This window comes from Euprymna scolopes, chromosome 40, assembly GCF_053919585.1.
Source record: "Euprymna scolopes isolate OS-2025 chromosome 40, ASM5391958v1, whole genome shotgun sequence".
NCBI lineage: Eukaryota > Metazoa > Mollusca > Cephalopoda > Sepiida > Sepiolidae > Euprymna > Euprymna scolopes.
Window position 1 is genome coordinate 1,898,917 of NC_136521.1, and position 18,361 is coordinate 1,917,277.

An 18,361-nucleotide genomic window follows, 5' to 3' on the forward strand; every position below is an offset into this window, starting at 1 on the left:
GCACTGCATGAATGGGCTATCAATAAAAGTGACCATATCAAAAATGTCTGGAAACTTATTGAAGGTCCCTCGTATGTCACCTCACTTAAATACAAAATATTTAACATTGCTACATTTATATAAACAAACATTAAAATTAGACCAGAACAAAGCATTTGGAAAAATTATATTTTATTTAATCCATATTAAACGATAATGTACAGGGAATACATTTTAATGGAAGTGTTAACATCTTTCGCATGAATAGACTTTCATTCATACTTTTTGCTGAATGAAATTCTTACGTCTAGAAAGATGATAAAATACTCCGCAAAAATAGTTTTCTCGTAGAATTGATGTCTACCAGCTTGAGTTGCAACGGCTCTTTAGGTAACTGCAGATCTTAGGGTGGCTGGCAAATCGGTTGTAAAGACCCATCATCTTGGGATAGCTGCTGAACATGTTGGGGTATTCGCTGAACATGTTTTCCATGCAACAATAGAACATCATGTCGCACCACATCATCTGGAGAAAAGACAAAAACATGTTAGTTCGTTTAAAAATATACATGCTGTTATTGTTCAATAATGAGAATCAGCCATCGCCGAAACAAGCAAAAGTTAGAATTCAAGTAACAAAACTCATGGGCAACGCTGGACTACCATAGAGAGTAAGTGAATAACAAAAGTTTTGACCGATGACGTAAAGAGCTAACGAAAACTGTTCTAACCTCTCAATTATCGACCTATCACCATATTCCCCTTCTCCACTTAAATCTTTAAGATATTTTCCAATCAACCACTAGTCCACCACCACCTAAACACTAATCTTCTCTCTGACAAACAGTGTGGATTTAGACAATATAATTCTTCGGTAAATATTTCAACAGTCATTTCTGAACGCATATGCAGTGGAAAGCAGACGACGCAAGGGCAACACGTCTTCATGTATTCAAGGCCATTGACAAAGTCTGACATGACGGACTACTATAGGAAATCAAATCTTACTGTATAACTGGACAGAAACAAAATATAATTAGTTCTTTCTTAGACAATAGGACCATCCAGTGTATCATAGATAGGGTCAAACATCCAGACAGTGAAACATTAATACGGGAGTTGCTAATAATTGGATATAATATTTAATGCTAGTAAGACTAAGTAAGACTAAGCTGCTCTTCGTTAACAATTACAATAAGTCTTCCCAATTATCGATACTCCTGATAAATAATACCTTACTTGAGAGTACTTTCTTCAAACTCCTCGGCTTAACATTACTAGGTAATATGAACTGGGACAGACACTTTGGTGATATTGCGAAGGTTGTTGGAAATAAGGTGGGTTTCCTTTACTGTGATAGAAAATTACTCACACCTGGGAGTCCTCTGTAACTCTAAAAAGCCGTCATTCGTCCATGTATTGAGTATTGTTGCCATATCTGGGTGTGTGCATCTACCCAAATGTGTCAATAATACTCTATGGGTGGGAAAATGGTCGCTTTGTAGAAATATCGAATATTTCAAATGTGAGTAAACATTTTAGCATCGTACCAGAGTCGATGTATTTGTTCTAATTTTTGCTGCCTGTGAATTGCAAGCAGAACAGTTTGAACGAAGAACTTTAAGAAACGTATTATTCGTGCTTGGTAATATTGAAATTGTTTTTTTTTTATTTCTAACTATCTTCCATCACAATTCGTAGTCCCACTCTTATAGAAAGAATATAAATAATGAAACTAGCAGTAGCACAATATTAATAATATATATGAGTTTCGTATTGGGTAGATCCAATCTAGCCATGAAAGCATCGTTGGTCTGTGTAACGCATTTATATATAAAGCTTTTATTTTTTATTTCCTCTCCATTTGAATCCGATATCCTCAATTTAAGTCCTCACACGTTTCTCTACGCTTTAACATCTTCCACGGAATGGATTTACCCCCACTCTTAAACACAAGAGTCATCTACAAGTCTATATCATTCTTTCATATATTTACGAGTATATGTGACGAGTCGTTAATAGTTAGAGCGTTTCTGAATGGTGTTCGACGTGTGTACATGTAACGTAATATGTAATGCGTGGTGTGTTTTGATCGTCTTAGATGTTCAGTTGATATAACATATATGAAACAAGGTCAAAACAAGTGACGAAACACAGTTCTCTGGAGATTTAACATCGGACAAAATAGAAGGCATATCTAGTCTATCTTGGTTTTGATTTGGCAGTATTGGAAAAACTTCAAAAAAGCTATCCCAAAGACACCAGAAGTCTGAGTTGTATTTTCATCAACCTTTTCCTTACTTAATACCTATATCTTACATATATTGACCCGGCAGTTTCATTGTTTTTTTTCAGCCATTATCGACCGGTCACCAGATCGTTTCCTCCCGACAATCTAGCAATGAAAGTACTGTTGGTCAACGTTACACATTTCTCTATCGAGCTTTCATTGTTTATTTCTCCTAGAGCGTTTCTGATTGGTGTGTTACGGGTTTCTAATACGTGTTCAATGTGCATATATGTAACGTAGTTTACCATGCGTGATGTTGTGTGGTCGTCTCGTAGATGTTTAGTGTATATAACATATATAAAACAAAGGCAAAACAAGAAACAAAAGACAGTTCACTGGGGATTAAACATCGGACAATATGGAAAGCATATCTCGTCTATCTTGGTTTTGATTTGGCGGTTTGGTAAAATTGCAAGAAAACCAAAAATATCGGCTGTATTTCCATCAACTTTATTCTGGCTGTTTCCAATTGGAAAGTTGTACGCAATCTTAATATCTACATCTTATTTATATTGACCGGTCAGTTTCCTCGGGTATTATCATTATCATTATCAACCGGTCACCAGATCGTTTCCTCTCGACAGTCCCTCTCAATCTCTGACTCAACTCTAAAGCCCAGGTGTACAAAAATCTCCCGATTTCTCATAACGTAATCAAAGCATATCAAGCATGACCGTCTGTGAGACTAACCGTAGCCCTCGGCGCAAGAGGGTCCGTGTGTGCCTGGCGTGTGGGGTGGTGGCTGATCCTGTGGTCGGGGCAGCGGAAGAAAGAGTTTCAAGATGGCGCCTGCCTGCTTTTATTAGAGACGGAATCTCGCAGGATCGCGCGAGATCTCGCGGGGATGCAAATTAGCTAGGCCATCTTGAGGAATAAAAATCGGTCCATTGAAGGTGCGAGGCAGTTGGGTTCTGACGTTCGTGGCGATTAGTACAGTGACCGTTGGGTTCCGTTTCTATTCGTGCAGTCAGCTGAGCTTTGTTAGTTACCTTCCCGCCGTGGCTGTCATTGTTTGTTGGTTTGCTGTGTGTTGCTGTGGTTCTTCAGTGAAACGCTTCGTCGCCCGCGACGAGACCCACCGTCTCCTACACAAGATACTCTTACACCGTCGCTTGTTGTCTTTTTCTATTCTTATTTATCTATCAACTTTTCAATACTAAAATTTTTGACATGTTTCTAAATTCCATTCTATCAAATTAACCTCCCTGATACATTTTAACGTTAACATTCTATTTTATAAACCTACGTCCCGGATTCTTAGAGTTGCCCCGAAAAATTCAAAACCCTTTAGTTTAATCTGATAAACTGGTCTGACTTAAATCACTATCAATATTCCTGATATGTGTCTGTGTTTATATGTCGGCACGTAGACAGTAATGACCTAAATTTAATACAAACCTGGTCACCCATAAACCACTGGCTTCCACCATTGCGCATGCAGAGAGTCCTCTCCATGAAGGGCATAACACGGTTGAAGGTGTTCATGTATCTCCAATATATATAGTTCTAAAAATCAAAAAAAGATCAATGATCAGATTGACACATTAGCACCTTAATAGATTATAAAATTGTAATAGGATGATATTATTCGATTTAATCACGGAAAATACATGATTATTAGAGCAATAATAGCAGAATATTCTTATCATAGTTTCGAATCTCGAGTATATATCCGACAGACCTAGACACAGTTAATCAACCGAGAACCACATCAATCTATATAGATGCATATAAGATATCAACGGATACACACTCGAGAGTCAAAACAATGGAAATAATGTGCTGTCGTTTTGCCATATCATTCTACAGTTATAAGATAAACGTTGGAGATAGATAATATATAATATACTGTATTCAGTTCTATGTTAAAGAAGACTGAGGGTAACGTTAAGAGCAATACGTTTTATAATGAGATTATAACATAGGTGCGTTGATTTCACTAATTGAAATAAAGTATTAAGATATATGAGACCATGGAAACAGATAATTTATGGTAGGGCGTATTCTACAGTATGTCCAAGAGGAATGGTTAAAGGGTGCATAACAAGTGGTAGCCTCGTAGGGAATGTTATTTTCTCTTCCCTGCAACCTCTTTCTCACAGAAGAGATGCTACGAGTTTTCCTCTGTTTTATTGTTGTTTTTTATTTATTTTCATGGCAAGTGCTCGACTTAGCTCCAATCTACGGTCCCTCCTCACCAAACTTTCACAAGAAACAACCGTCTAGTAGAAAACACTATCAACAATTTCACCCGCACTTTATATGTGCCTAAACCTAAACGTAGATTCCATAGAGAAAGCTTCTTTCTTAGAACTGCACGCCTATGGAATTGTCTTCCGTTTTCCTGCTTTCCAGCTGACTACAATATGGTTGTCTTCAAGTCTAACGTAAACAAGTTTTTGATGAGCCGTTCGTATAAGTTAACAAATTTACTGATTTTCCATTACTGACAATTACTATATTGTCCAATTTCTACTGTACACTCTTTAACCCTTATCATCGAGTGGCTTCTTGGCCTTGATAAGTGGTGATGCCTATGTAAAAAACATACATAATAGCGTATGTTAAAGTAGTGAGAAAAAGCATTCTTGGTTATTCATCACGTGCGTCGAGAAGCAAAATAAAAAAAAACACCCCTGTATTTTCCAAACTCATATGAATTGTTCAATTTTTTGTTCTCAGTTAGTAGAGAAGAAATCCTTTGCGACCGAGACAATTTTTAATTGTTGTTCATATTCTCCACATTAAAAAACGACCCTGTTGTTTAACTCTGCCCTCGTTGCGAGGCAAAGTGATTAGAAACATGATAAAGTAGTTAACAGTATGTCTATAAGAATGGTGGAAGTGTGCAGAAAACGAGACTATTCTTTCACAACCTGATAACTTATGCGCCTACACCTCGAAATAATTCAAAGAGACAGGCTAAATTCAGGTCATCATATATATATATATATATATATATATATATATATATATATATATATATATATATATATATACTCGGGTTTTTTTATATTCAAAAGTAATGGACTAATGAATTCAACGAGGTTGTTAGATAGTGCTCAATAAAAAGAGCTGATAATACTTGTTTATTGTTATATAAATATGCTCACATCCCGCTGCTACAAATAGCCACTTGTTTCAATCAAACAACAGATATCATCAGGCAGCGACTTGACTATTCAAAAGTTCAATGAATAATTTTAACGTTTATTCAAGGTTATTCATTGAACTTTTGAATAGTCAAGTCGCTGCCTGATGATATCTGTTGTTTGATTGAAACAAGTGGCTAATTGTAGCAGCGGGATGTGAGCATGTTTATATAACAATAAACAAGTATATATATATATATATATATATATATATATATATATATATATATATGATTACTCTATTTAATCACATAAATTAAGATAAGAAAGTATAAATTTATGTGTAAACTTTAAGTGTTTTCTTCAACGGTGCTCAATACATAGGTATAGCTACGTAGTAAGTTATAAAATATATTATGGCAATTAAGCGATATTGCCATATATATTTTATGACTATATATATATATATATATATATATACATATATATATATATATATATATAATCAATAATGTGTTCTCTTCAGTGCAAGGCAGAGCAAGGCAAATTATAATGTATTGTGGACTATGTCATGGCGGGTAAATATATGAATCTTTCTCCCAGTGCACAGCGAAGTTGTTCTCATCTAGAGCAGACAATCAATCGATCTGATTGAAAAATGGTCGATTTGTCCGATTGCGATAATAATAAAAATATGGGAGTGCGAAATATTGTTGTCATCATTTAATCCCGGGCAGAATTGGGTCTACTTGCCACTAAGTTAATCAGCATAATACTCTAGATCATTTCTATATTTTTAAGTTAAAATAAAACTCTCTTGTTAAGACATTTGGATAGTAGCTGATTAAAAAAAAAACCGTTGTAACTATTTACATTGAATTTGCTAGAATTAAAAAAAAATCCTAATCGATCGACACACTCGTTTTATGTACGAAAATCCAAGATAAAAAAGCAGGACGAAAGCGGGAGTCACATTATCCTTTTCTCGTTTACATTTTACCCCAGTATACAAGTGATTAAAAGAGCAGATAACTCACCCTGCTCTTTAATCTCTAGAATTATATGAATGCAACTTCACAAAGATTATTACCGCTGTGCCATGTAAAAATAAAGAAAGAAATGAACCCTACTTTCTTCCTGATGAAGAACATAATTCGTAATATTCATTTTTTTAAATACATAAATATTTTTTATTTATTTATTAAAGAAAAATGTCTGCACTAATCTTAAAACAACTAATGTTTGAACTGTGTATTCCACATATACACAGGGCTTAAAAAAACAGTGAATTTCTATATCATATACTACAACTTATTTTTTTACATTTTTACAGAAATTATCAGATCATAGTATTAGGTTAGTGCAAAAAAATAATGTCGTTTTTTGACATGGTTGAATGTCAAAAAACGACATTATTTTTGCATTAATCTAATATAATGATATTCGAAAATGCGGCATCAAGAAGAGTTCACGCTAATATTCTTGACTAGGGTTGCTAAATTGGTAGTAAAAAAACATATCGCGAATTTTGCTTTTAGAAGCATTTTGGGTGTCAAAAATTGTATTATATATTTTTCCAAACATTAATATAGACCGTAATAAGGAAGAAATATTAAATATATAAATAAGTCAACTTTAAATAAATATGTCCCAAGAAAATAAACATTATACTTACATCATAGTTGCTGCAATTGCTTTCACCTCCGAAACCATAATCGTTCATATTGTACTAGTAGAGAAGAAATAAGACATTTTTTTTTCAAGTAAAATATAAAAATACAATAGTTTTAAACATGTTAATTATGTTTTCGAGAGTAAAAAAATATCTGTAGAGATATTTTTTACTGGTATTCGTTTCTTTATTATGTTATTGCTAGAGACCGTAGGATGGTGCACTATACCTGGTGTAAAACATCAGATTACGTTATAATATCAAATAACGTTGTCATCACGTTGGGATATCGCTTCTTGTTAGATCACCGAAGTTGAGCTACGTGAGCCTGGTTAGTACCAGATAGTCACCATTTAAGATTCTAGGCGCTGTATGTACTCTGGTTATTTTCGGCATTGTTTAGTTTCGCCCTAGTTTGTTTATATATATATATATATATATATATATATATATATATATATATATATATGTGTGTGTGTGTGTGTATGTGTGTGTGTCTGTGTGTGTGTGTGTGCGCGTGTATATATATATATATATATATATATATATATATATATATATATATATATATATATGATATCGCATTCGGGAAAAGCAGTAAAGTTCTGAAATGTCTTGCGTAGTTTGTATTGGACGGCCTATGTTAACGGTGTCCACGAACTTGCTGATTTTTATACTTGAATTTCAATCCACCTATATTTTTAATCGACTTTTAATCGACTCTATATATTTTAACTTTTCCCCGTTTAATGAATATTTAATTTTTTACTTTTAATTCTCATTTTCGCTCGTTCGGACTTTTACTTCAATTATGATGATTCGTTGACGAATCAAAAGCGCTCGTGGCAACAACAACTATGGAACTTTTATTAATATTTTGGATTTTGATACAAAAAGATTATATGGAGAATCGAAAAATTTAAAAAAAAATCATGAAGCAAAGTGTCTCCGTTATCTCTTCTTCTCTATATAAATAAAATGAACTCATTTTTCCCGTCTGATTTTGTACATTAATAGGATTAAAAATCAAGATATTTCATGCAAATATAATATGCACAAACGGCAGAACAATATCTGAGGTGTGTTATAGGCTTATTATTTCTCAAATTCCTCGATAATCTTAGATTTCTATACTTTTTCTGCTGAGAAGTCACGGCCAAAATCGGTTAAGATCAATGGAAGTGGTAAAATATTTTCTCTCTAATGAATTCCTCCTCCCCCTGCCACCACTTAACACCGTTTGGGGATCGTTCACAAGGAACAGTTGAGAAGAGAACACCGGTTTGGCTTCGTCGTTCTTTCATGTAAAGTTATTTAAAATCACTAAACTAAGCTGCAGTGCTCTGTGGCGTAGTGGTTAGCGTGCTGGACTATTCACATTATATTTTCACGTTCGCGCCGACCTACCGTAGTCGTTTTTTTTTTCCTAAACAACTGGAATGGACTTTTCTTGGTGGCCGAACTGTTAACGTTACAGATGTTTTTGTTTTTTTTCACACTTTATTTTCCTACTTTTACTCATGACTCCGGGTTTGATCCTTCCTACTTACCTACCATAACATTTTTCAACCCCCCCCGTCCCGGAAACAAACACTTGGGCAACGCCGGGTACCCCCGCTAGTATTTAATAATATTTGCTTGAATACACACACATACACACACACACACACATATATATATATATATATATATATATATATATATATATTTTCACCGATATTTTAGAAAGTCACCCCCTCTTTTCGATTGACTAGACTAAATCGAAATCTTCGCGACTTCCAGTTTGGCAATAGATGCAACGGCAAAGACGTCACCTCTTTTCGCGTTCTTTTATTTCTTTGCAGTACGGGTTCTGTTGTGGTTGCAAGGTTGAACAATAATTAGTAAGGAAATACAATGAAGACGCAAACAATAAGATAACGCAATAATAAGTGTATTAAAGAAAAGGTATATTTACAATATGTACAAATGACGGTGTCGAGTCAGAGAGTCTTGGTGGGAGGACATGTACGCTCTTGGGCGTCACTTCCGGTGGCATTTGAGTAAGACACACCAAGGCCAACCTAGGCTTGCCATTTATAGTGTTATGTTATTCGCATATGCAAATAAGTGGTTGCCACTACAACAGGCTCGAACCTGCCTTCCTGGGTACTATCACTTTTTTTTTTGCTAAATGCACACCTTAAAACACCCGGGCAATGCCGGGCACTCATGCTCGTTTTTAAGAAAACATCATTAGAATATAAGTGTAAATAAAAGTGCATTCTGATCTAGCAAACCAGCAAAACGTTAAATATGAACATCTAACAATTAATTGTATTTTTAAATAACCGACTCAATTTCAATCCTATAGCTTCTAAACAGCAACAAGAAAAGATAGAAAATAGCAATACGCTGAAATATGTGGATATAAATCTTATTAGATTTTAAAATAATAAACTCACTCTGAAGTTTCCGTTTTTCCAGTGGTAGTACCTCATGTAATCGTGCATGATTTCATAGAAGCAATCGCTGATGTAGTCACACCTGAACATGTCCATGGGGCTCTTGGGGTAGAAATCTGCAAAAATATCAGATAATTACTCATAGCACACTAATCAACTTAAATTAGAAATAAGTGATTTATTAGACTCCCCCTTTCCATTTACACACTAAATATGTCACTCACAAAAAACTTCAATAACATTTTAGAATTCTGTGTGGAAATTACCCTTCAGGACAAGTATCCCTGAGTGGCTTCCGGGCCTTGATAAGCGGTGATCGCTGTGTTTAAAAAAAGTATCAGTATTGTTTTGATAGACATATTCTTCAGATTATTTTGCATAAGTACCTGGGGGGTTATCCTCCGGTGAATTTGAAGCTTTTTCAAAATTACATTTCCTACTGATATGACTTTTACTATTGTGTCACTATAGTCATTGGTATATTAATAAGAGAATGCACCAGAGAAAAAATTTAAATACTCAATGGAGTCGTATTGAGAACTTTAAAATGGCAACTAGTGTCTTAATGCTAAACAAGTGAAGACAGCTTACTAATCGAGTATTACTGAAACTAAACTGTGTTAAAAATGGACGAGGCGACCAGGGCTCAATCCTCGTTCGAGTTCTTAGAATTGCACGCCTGTGGAACTCTGTTCCGTCTGCCTGCTTCCCTCCGGACTACAACTTGGATGTCTTCAAGTCTAATGTTAACAAATTCCTAATGAACCGCCCCCTTAAGTAAACACTTCATCAAATCTCCACACTAACGTAATGTACTTGCAATAACCCTTATCCCTGAGTGGCTTCCGGGCCTTGATAAGTGGTGATCACTGTGTAAAAAAAAAAAACAAAAAAAAAAACGAAGGATACAAAATTGCTCCCACCTGTGTAAACCTTTTATTAACTCTACTTATTACGATTTTTTAAATTTTCGTAATACTCAGTACCAAAATGTCTAAAATTGAACAGCTATAAAATAAAAATTGTTTACGTTTATTACTCAAACTTGGACGTGGCAGTGATCTAGTGGTTAACGACACAGATTGACGACCTGGTTGTTCAAAGTTCGAATCCAGTCTATTCTACAAAATATATTTCCACTTAGGACATTGCAATCTTCTCCTAGTCCCTCACATAAGTACCTGGAATCTTTCTAGAAAGAATTCTCACTAGTAAATCATCATGTTAACCCAATAACAACAATAAAATATTTTGTAAAAGATAAGATGACGATGATAATGATGATGAAAACTTGTTGGCAGTCATATGATGATAATCTCCTCGATTGTGAGGTCCACCACAACTATTCAATTGTTCGGAAATCCAGACAGATTTTATTTTTACATGGAAGTCACCACCTATCAAGGCCCGGAAGCCACTCGGGGATAAAGGTTATTGCGTGTACAGTAATCAATGGGGCATTGTCGTACTAATCGTTAGTAATGGAGATTTAATAAAGTGTATAACTTAAGGGGGCTGTTTAACAGGAACTTGTTTATGTTGGACTTGAAGACATTCAAGTTGTAGTCAGGTGGGAAACAGGCAAACGGAAGAGAGTTCCAAAGGCGTGCACCTCTAAGAAAGAAGCTTTGTTCATGGAATCTACGTTTTGATTTAGGCACAGATAAAGAGTGGGGAAAATTACTGACAGTGGTTTCAGCTAGACGGGTGTTTTTCGTGAATGATTGGCGAAGGGGGCAGAGATTGGAGCTCAGTCGAGTATTTGCCATGGAAATAATGATAAAACAACGACAAGCTCGCAACATCCTTTCTGTGGGAGAGAGGTTGCAGGGAAGAGAAAACGACATCCCCGCACTAGGCTACGAAGTTTATTTTGTACTCTGTAAAGACAGGATATACTGCTTTTAGCAGCTCCTTCCAAGATATGGCAACAGTACTCCATCCTTAGACGTACTTGACTTTTATATAGATAGAGAATTGCATCAGCAGTGAGATATATACTGGAGAATAGAAGGAACAATTAAATAGAAGGAACCTCCCATTTTTCCTGCGACCTTGGCAACAGATTTGATGTACGTGTTCCATTTCAGATGAGGATTAAAGGTCAATCCCAGAAGCTTGTAAAAACATGGAGCCTACCCAAGACGAGAACCATCCATTTCAATTAATGACAGATGGGGATCAGAGTGTTGATGATGTAAAGATAATTTGTATATAATTGCGAAAGCTTAGTGCTGAACCAACCATACGTTTAGGTATAACTATTAATCTCGGTCAGTGCAAGACAGAGAAGACAATATACCTTAGGTTTTTACGTAAGTGTGTTTCCTCTCCTAGATGCATTTCTTAACGCATCTTTCCCAGTGGATTAAACGCGTTTCCAAATATCAACCTTGGAATTTCTACTTCTCAGCCTACGGACTTGCATTCCTAAGTAGTCACTCGTGGTACTGGTCTGGCTCATCGTTTCTTAACTTCGAATGTTTCAACGTAATTATGCCGTATTGTCAGTCATATACTAAACGTTATTTGTACCAAATATAGGTGTATTTAAAAATTTGTAAATTTCCTAAAGATTCCATGAATATACGAGGTGCCTTAAATAAATTCCTAGACTCTTTTCGTACACACGTTTTAAATTGTCGTAGATTCTTGAAAATTCTGTATGTTATTGCTATACACCTTATGAGATGACTGATTATGTTTTTTGGTTTTTTTTTATTTCAACTTAAAATAAAAGGCTACACCGGAAATTAAAACACACCCTTTTAAAAGTTTTGATTGTCCGATCTGGTGAATTACAGAAATGAAATCTGGACGGAGGGACACTTTAGAAGAAAAATATGTTAAAAAATATGTTTTATACTAGAAAAATGCCACGGAAACGCATTATACCGGTTTTATGCTATCTTGCATAAATCGGGAATTAGTTTTTGAGTCGCATAATAGATATAAGAAAGGCAGAGAGTCTGTGAAGGATGGTGAGGTATGTGGAAGGAATAAAGAAGTCAGAGATCCAGCGTTCATTGGCTAAACCAATAATTTCATGGATAAGGGCCCTTGTGTGCCTATAGAGACAATAAATGCAGTTTGATGTCAGTGTGTGAACTGTACACATAATTATTGGCGAGGAACAGAAAATGCGGAAGCTTTACGCGAATTTTCCCAAAGAGTACTAAGAGAACATCAGAGAAAAAAGACGTCGTCATGAAAGCAAAGAGATGTTAAAGTTGGTTAACTTCGCTCCCGCAGTTTAGACCTTGTTCACTGTCGTATTTGTTATTCGTAAGCTCTAGGCAAACCTTAGAAGCTGTTGTTATAATACAATTGAGGAGATGAAAGGGGTTGGGACGATGATCATTGACATGCGCGCATAATAAAACTTCCATGGCTCTTTCAAGAAGTTGTTGGGACAGTACCACAAGTGCAGTGAACTAAACTTTCAAGCGTGCATTACCAATAAATATGCCCAAACGAAAAAGAAGTTTGGAAATTTTTGTAAGGCACCTTGTAAGTACTTTTGGAATATAAGGTCATACTAATATTATTGAGTGGTGTCATCACATATCTGAAATCAATCTTTGCTTTTCATCTCTGGAAGTATGCTTCAGGTTTACTGTAAAAATGTCAAACATTTTTAATATATATGTTATGCGTATGCGTATAGAAACCGCTAGATCATGGTCGATTCTCTAGTACATTAATCTTTCCCTCGCATTACGCGCTTTAGAAATTCCATCACTTTTCCTAGTTTCCAACCATACCAAAATGCTGACATTTACATAAAATGTAAATATGCACGTCGTCGTATAAACTTCCACCAAGTTCTTCCTATAAATCTGGTTCTTATCACAGTAGCCCTTTTACGCTTTTGTAATAACATACATACTTTGGATAAACAAAAATAATTTTAATAAACGTTCATTTACGTTCGTGCCATGCAATTATATTAGGAAGTATGCTTACTGTGTTCGCGGGCCAAGTACCTGCAAATGGCCATAGTCTCGGGCATCATGTCACCATTGTCCATCTGCATACAGGGAAGGTAGTTGCAAGGGAAATCTGAAAGTAAATTTTTAAAAAATCATATATTCATGGTGCTTTTTTATGATTATGAGTTTACTATATGCAAAAAAATATATGCGAAAATTTATTTTCAAACTCTTCTAACAATATTGATTATACAAGGTTAAAGCTAGAAAACAACGATGAAATCGCCTATTTTTTTCAAACAAATTGATTATTTACCTGCTTTAATTTGGGACTTATCGTGTCGTACCGAGAGGAAGTTTTACAGGACTCCCCGCAGTGACTTACTCCACACTATATTGTATTACACTGTAGAGAATCTACTGTTGCTTTTATAAAACAGTGTTTATATATTAAGCTTGGATTTTAGTTTAGAATGCAGAAGTAGAATATAATGGTTCGATTGTGTTTTAAACAGAAATATTCATTTCGAATGCGTCCCTGTCGTATAAAAGAACCCACTGTTGATTTTATATTCATGGCCTTTGTGCTTGTCTGGTAATAAAACTTATTAAATACACTTGTTATTTTAGGATGTATAAAACGGTTCAATTTGGGCATAATCACCTGCTCTTTTTTTCAGCGGAATTTCCGATTATCGATTTTCGGTACTTATCGGAGACATTCCAATACAAAACTTATTTTAAAATACTGACAGACACAGAATTTACATCTGTTTGAAATTTCGGTAAAATCAAAGAAGCCGTTTAGGAGTTCATAGCTAATGAACACACGCACAGAAATGTTTCTTTTTTAAATGATCTCGTACATAAAAGGCTATATGTCTGTCGGTCTGTCTGTCTGTCGGACTGTCTGTCTGTCGGTCTATCTGTCTGTCTCCATATTTTAACTCTACCAGCTTATTTACATCATCTGGTCAATGAAGTTTTTTAGCGTTAATGAAGACGTAACCGGAAAACTGACAAAGAACACTGATACATTATAGTTTTTTTTTTATTATTTGGATGTTTATTCTTATCTTGGTTGAGTTTTCCACAAAGTTTCGATGTAACCTCCGACCATCTTCATGCGTATTCATACTGGATGTTATTAATGAATAGTGATATATATATATATATACATATATATATATACATATATTATATATATGTGTATATATATACATATATATTATATATATATATATATATATATATATATATATATATATTGCTCTTCCAACGAATACAGCCGTTAAAAATTCAAAACTCAAAAAGCACCAAGCCTGTATCTTTTTTCTAACAAATCCGGGTCCATTGCATTTTTTTTATATTATCTGATACAATATTTCTATAGCTGATATAACTTTAAAACATCTATATTCACTAAAACCTCCTTTAACGTGGTGCACATTTACACATGTGTTAGCATATAGACCCAACATTTTGTAGACGTCGCTGCAAAGGAGACAACGACAACTCACTCTTTCAAGTTTTTAGAGAATACTTTTATTCCAGATTCTCGAGCCATGCGTGACTTCACCCACGTCTCGAACGTGATTGTGTTTCTTCTCTATTATCTCGGTCCTCTCGATAGTGACCGTCGGTCTCTGCATACGTTCTTTTTTTTATAGTATTTTTCCCTTACCGTGACGTAACTTCGCACACATATCTGCGTTTGCATACTGCCGCCATACGGGCGTCCACGCTATTATATTCGTAACTTACCGCATTGTATAAACTTTCAACGTAATCAAAGCACTGACTAGATTCATGGCTATAAACTTGAACACAGATACTTATAACGTCATTTATTTCTACATCTAAGTCTAATGCAATAAGAAAGTCTCTTAACGTCATTTATTTCCACATGTCTATATACTTAAGAAAGAGACAGTTCTGATACAAGACCGAACCAAGATAACTGCCAGGCATACACGTACCTTCGCATGAAATTTAATAAAAATCGGCCCAGCCGGTTTAGAGTATATAGGAAACAACCTCTTACACAAAAACATATAAGGGACCTTTTGTATCATAGTCAAAATAGATAAATAAATAGATAGATAGGGAGGTGGGTTAATTGATAGATAGGTAGATAGATAGATAGATAGATAGGTATGTAGGTTGAGAGATAAATAGAGAGATAGAAAGATAGATGGATATACAAAGAAACTTATAATGATTCTCTTTATGATTGTATATGAAGTTTAAATATTGTCGCTTCGTTTGTTTCATGTAGTTGTTTTATTTCACCATAATACTGATATTAACCTTAGCGAAGCATAATTTTTTACGCCATTTTTAAAGAAAAGTGTTGATTCACAAAAATAATAAATAATTTTAGATGTACAGTATATATACAGTATATCTCTAACTTATTATTAAAAAATAAAAACTAATTAAAACATTATTCCCCCAAACAACTCAGAACTGTTCGTACATTTGCTGATTGGCCACCAATCTCTAATATTAAATAAAACAGGTGAATAAAATTCCTTACCATTCCTGCAACGATCCCAGTCGGAGAATTCATATCTCTTGTCCATGTATTTGACGCCAGCCATGGCCATCATCATACGAAGGATCTCGGCACGTCCACGGCCATTGAAGTAATGGAGGGTGTAGTTAGGCATGGTGATGTTGTTTACGGTTTACGCAGTACCAAAAGGAAACCGAGCTGTTTTGGTTTGAGTGACTGTAAGTCTTCTCTGACGACCGAGACACAAACCAACCGCGTATTTATACTCTCCGGTTAATCCGCTAGTTAGTATCAATTATCAAGTAAACGCTTACCTGTCCAAGGACGCCCATTACAATATTTGTCAGCTGACGGAAACTTAACTATACCTGCACTTAATAAACCGTGGTTGTTTGATTTTCTTAATAAAACACTTAATTACTTGAAGGAAATAACGTCTCTGACACGTAATTTGTCTTTTTAGAGTTCTATTTCATTAGCTGATATTCTGGAATGGGAGTGACAGTTGTTCAGTGGTTAATGATACGGACTGACGACTCGGATGTTTTCAGTTCGAATCCAGTCCGTTCAACAAAACAATCACTTTCACTGAAAATGACGGCAACCTTCGCGTAGTCCCTCGCATAAGTCTCTGCTGTTTTTCTAGTACTAAATTCTTACTAGAAAAATACCGGAGAATCCAATTCCACTAATAGAATACTCAGATTCATATAATACTAGACTTGGTGCCTGGCCTTGGCTGGGTGTTTGGAGGTGGATGTTGAGCAAAAAAAAAAAAAAAAGTGGTAGTAGGCAGGCAGGCTCGAAACCGTACCGCGAAGGAGGAATAGAACACGAAAAAATCTGACGTCATTGCTATTGCAGTCATCGCCAAATCGGAAGTGACGTAGGTTAAAATTAAGCTAGTTAATCGAGAGTAAAGAATAACTTTCGAAAAAGAAAACGACGGAAAAAAGCGACCCCGTCCTGTAGAAATGTGAGAGATAAGGGTGAAGTTTTTAGACCAATTTTTCGATATTTGTCGTCCCTGACGTCGAGCTCACGAAATGATACATATTTCTTAAAAATCCTTCGCCTCTGTCGAAAGTTTTAGGCGACATACATACGTACATTCATACATTTTAACAGATAGGTGAGATTTATATTATATAAGATGTTGATGATGAGCTGATATGCTCTCAAATATCTCCAAGGATGGAATACTGTTGCCATATCTGGACAGGAGCTGCTAAAAACAGCCTATCCTGCCTTGACAGAGTACAAAATAGACTTCGTGGCTTAGTGGGGGATGCCCTTTTCTCTACCCTGCAACCTCTCTCCCACAGAAGAGATGTTGCGAGCCTATCCTTGTTTTATCGTTATTTCCATGGAAGGTGCTCGTCTGAACTCCAATCTATGCCCCCCCTCGCGAATCTTTAACGAAAAACACCCGTCTAGCTGAATCAACTGTGAAAAAATTTCCCCCACTCTATATCTGTGCCTAAATCAAAACGCGGATTCCATGAACAAAGCTTCTTTCTTAGAACTGCACAAGTGCGGAACTCGGTTCCGTCTGCCTGCTTCCCTCCGGACTACAACTTGGATGTCTTCAAGTCCAATGTTAACAAATTCTTAATTAATCTTCCCTTAAGTAAACACTTCATCAAATCTCCACACTAACGTAATGTACTTGCAATAACCCTTATCCCTGAGTGGCTTCCGGGCCTTGATAAGTGGTGATCACTGTGTAAAAAAAAAATCAAACAGGATTTAACAGCGGGTTTTAAGTATTAATATTAGTGTTGGGACGATTTGTTTATTTTTGTGTTTGATATATGGCATTAACCCTGGGCGGGTTGAACTGACTTCCAAATAAATAGAAAGTGTCAAGGAAATATGGGAATTCCAAGGCTTTTCCAAATAGCGGGGAAAATACATAAGGTTATAAAAAAAATTCGATCTCAAAGTAGGAATTACTAGCAGCATTAACCAAGTACACTTTTTGGACGTCACCTTTGATTTAACTACAAATATCTACAAACCATACATTACAAGAACCCCCCCCATATATCCACCCAGGCTCAACCACCCACCCTCTGTAATTAAGCACATACCTTAATCAATTGAACTTAGAATAAACAATAACTCCTCTAATTAATATATATATATATATATAAGTGAAATTGTCTCTGTGTGTTTTTCTGTCTGTCTGTCTGTCTGTGTAAATTTCCCTACTAAACTACTCTGTTAATATTATATCTACAGACTCCAGATTTAAGAAAAGGGATATTGAGATTTGGGAAAATCTTTTTAATCAGTTTTCGGCCAAAGATTTGTCTGTCAAGGGGTAAAATTTCAACAATATAACCCTTGAAAACTCTACTAAACCCCCTCGGCAAGTTTTGGGTCTAAGCACTTGAAATTTGTGATGTAGGTTGCTTGGGCATAGATCAAAC

The 18,361-nt window shown here is 35.4% G+C and overlaps 1 protein-coding gene across 1 annotated transcript; it reads right to left on the reverse strand.

Moving 5' to 3' along the window:
- Window positions 1-339: 339 nt before the first annotated feature.
- On the reverse strand, window positions 340-16,080 carry LOC145265268 (S-crystallin SL20-1-like). The gene is made up of 6 exons (XM_080121049.1): window positions 15,948-16,080; window positions 13,443-13,538; window positions 9,477-9,592; window positions 7,036-7,089; window positions 3,667-3,774; window positions 340-504 (listed from the first exon to the last, which is right to left on the reverse strand). Exons 1-6 carry the CDS (start codon window positions 16,078-16,080, stop codon window positions 340-342), a joined length of 672 nt encoding a protein of 223 aa, XP_079977175.1.
- Between the last annotated feature and the right edge of the window lie 2,281 nt (window positions 16,081-18,361).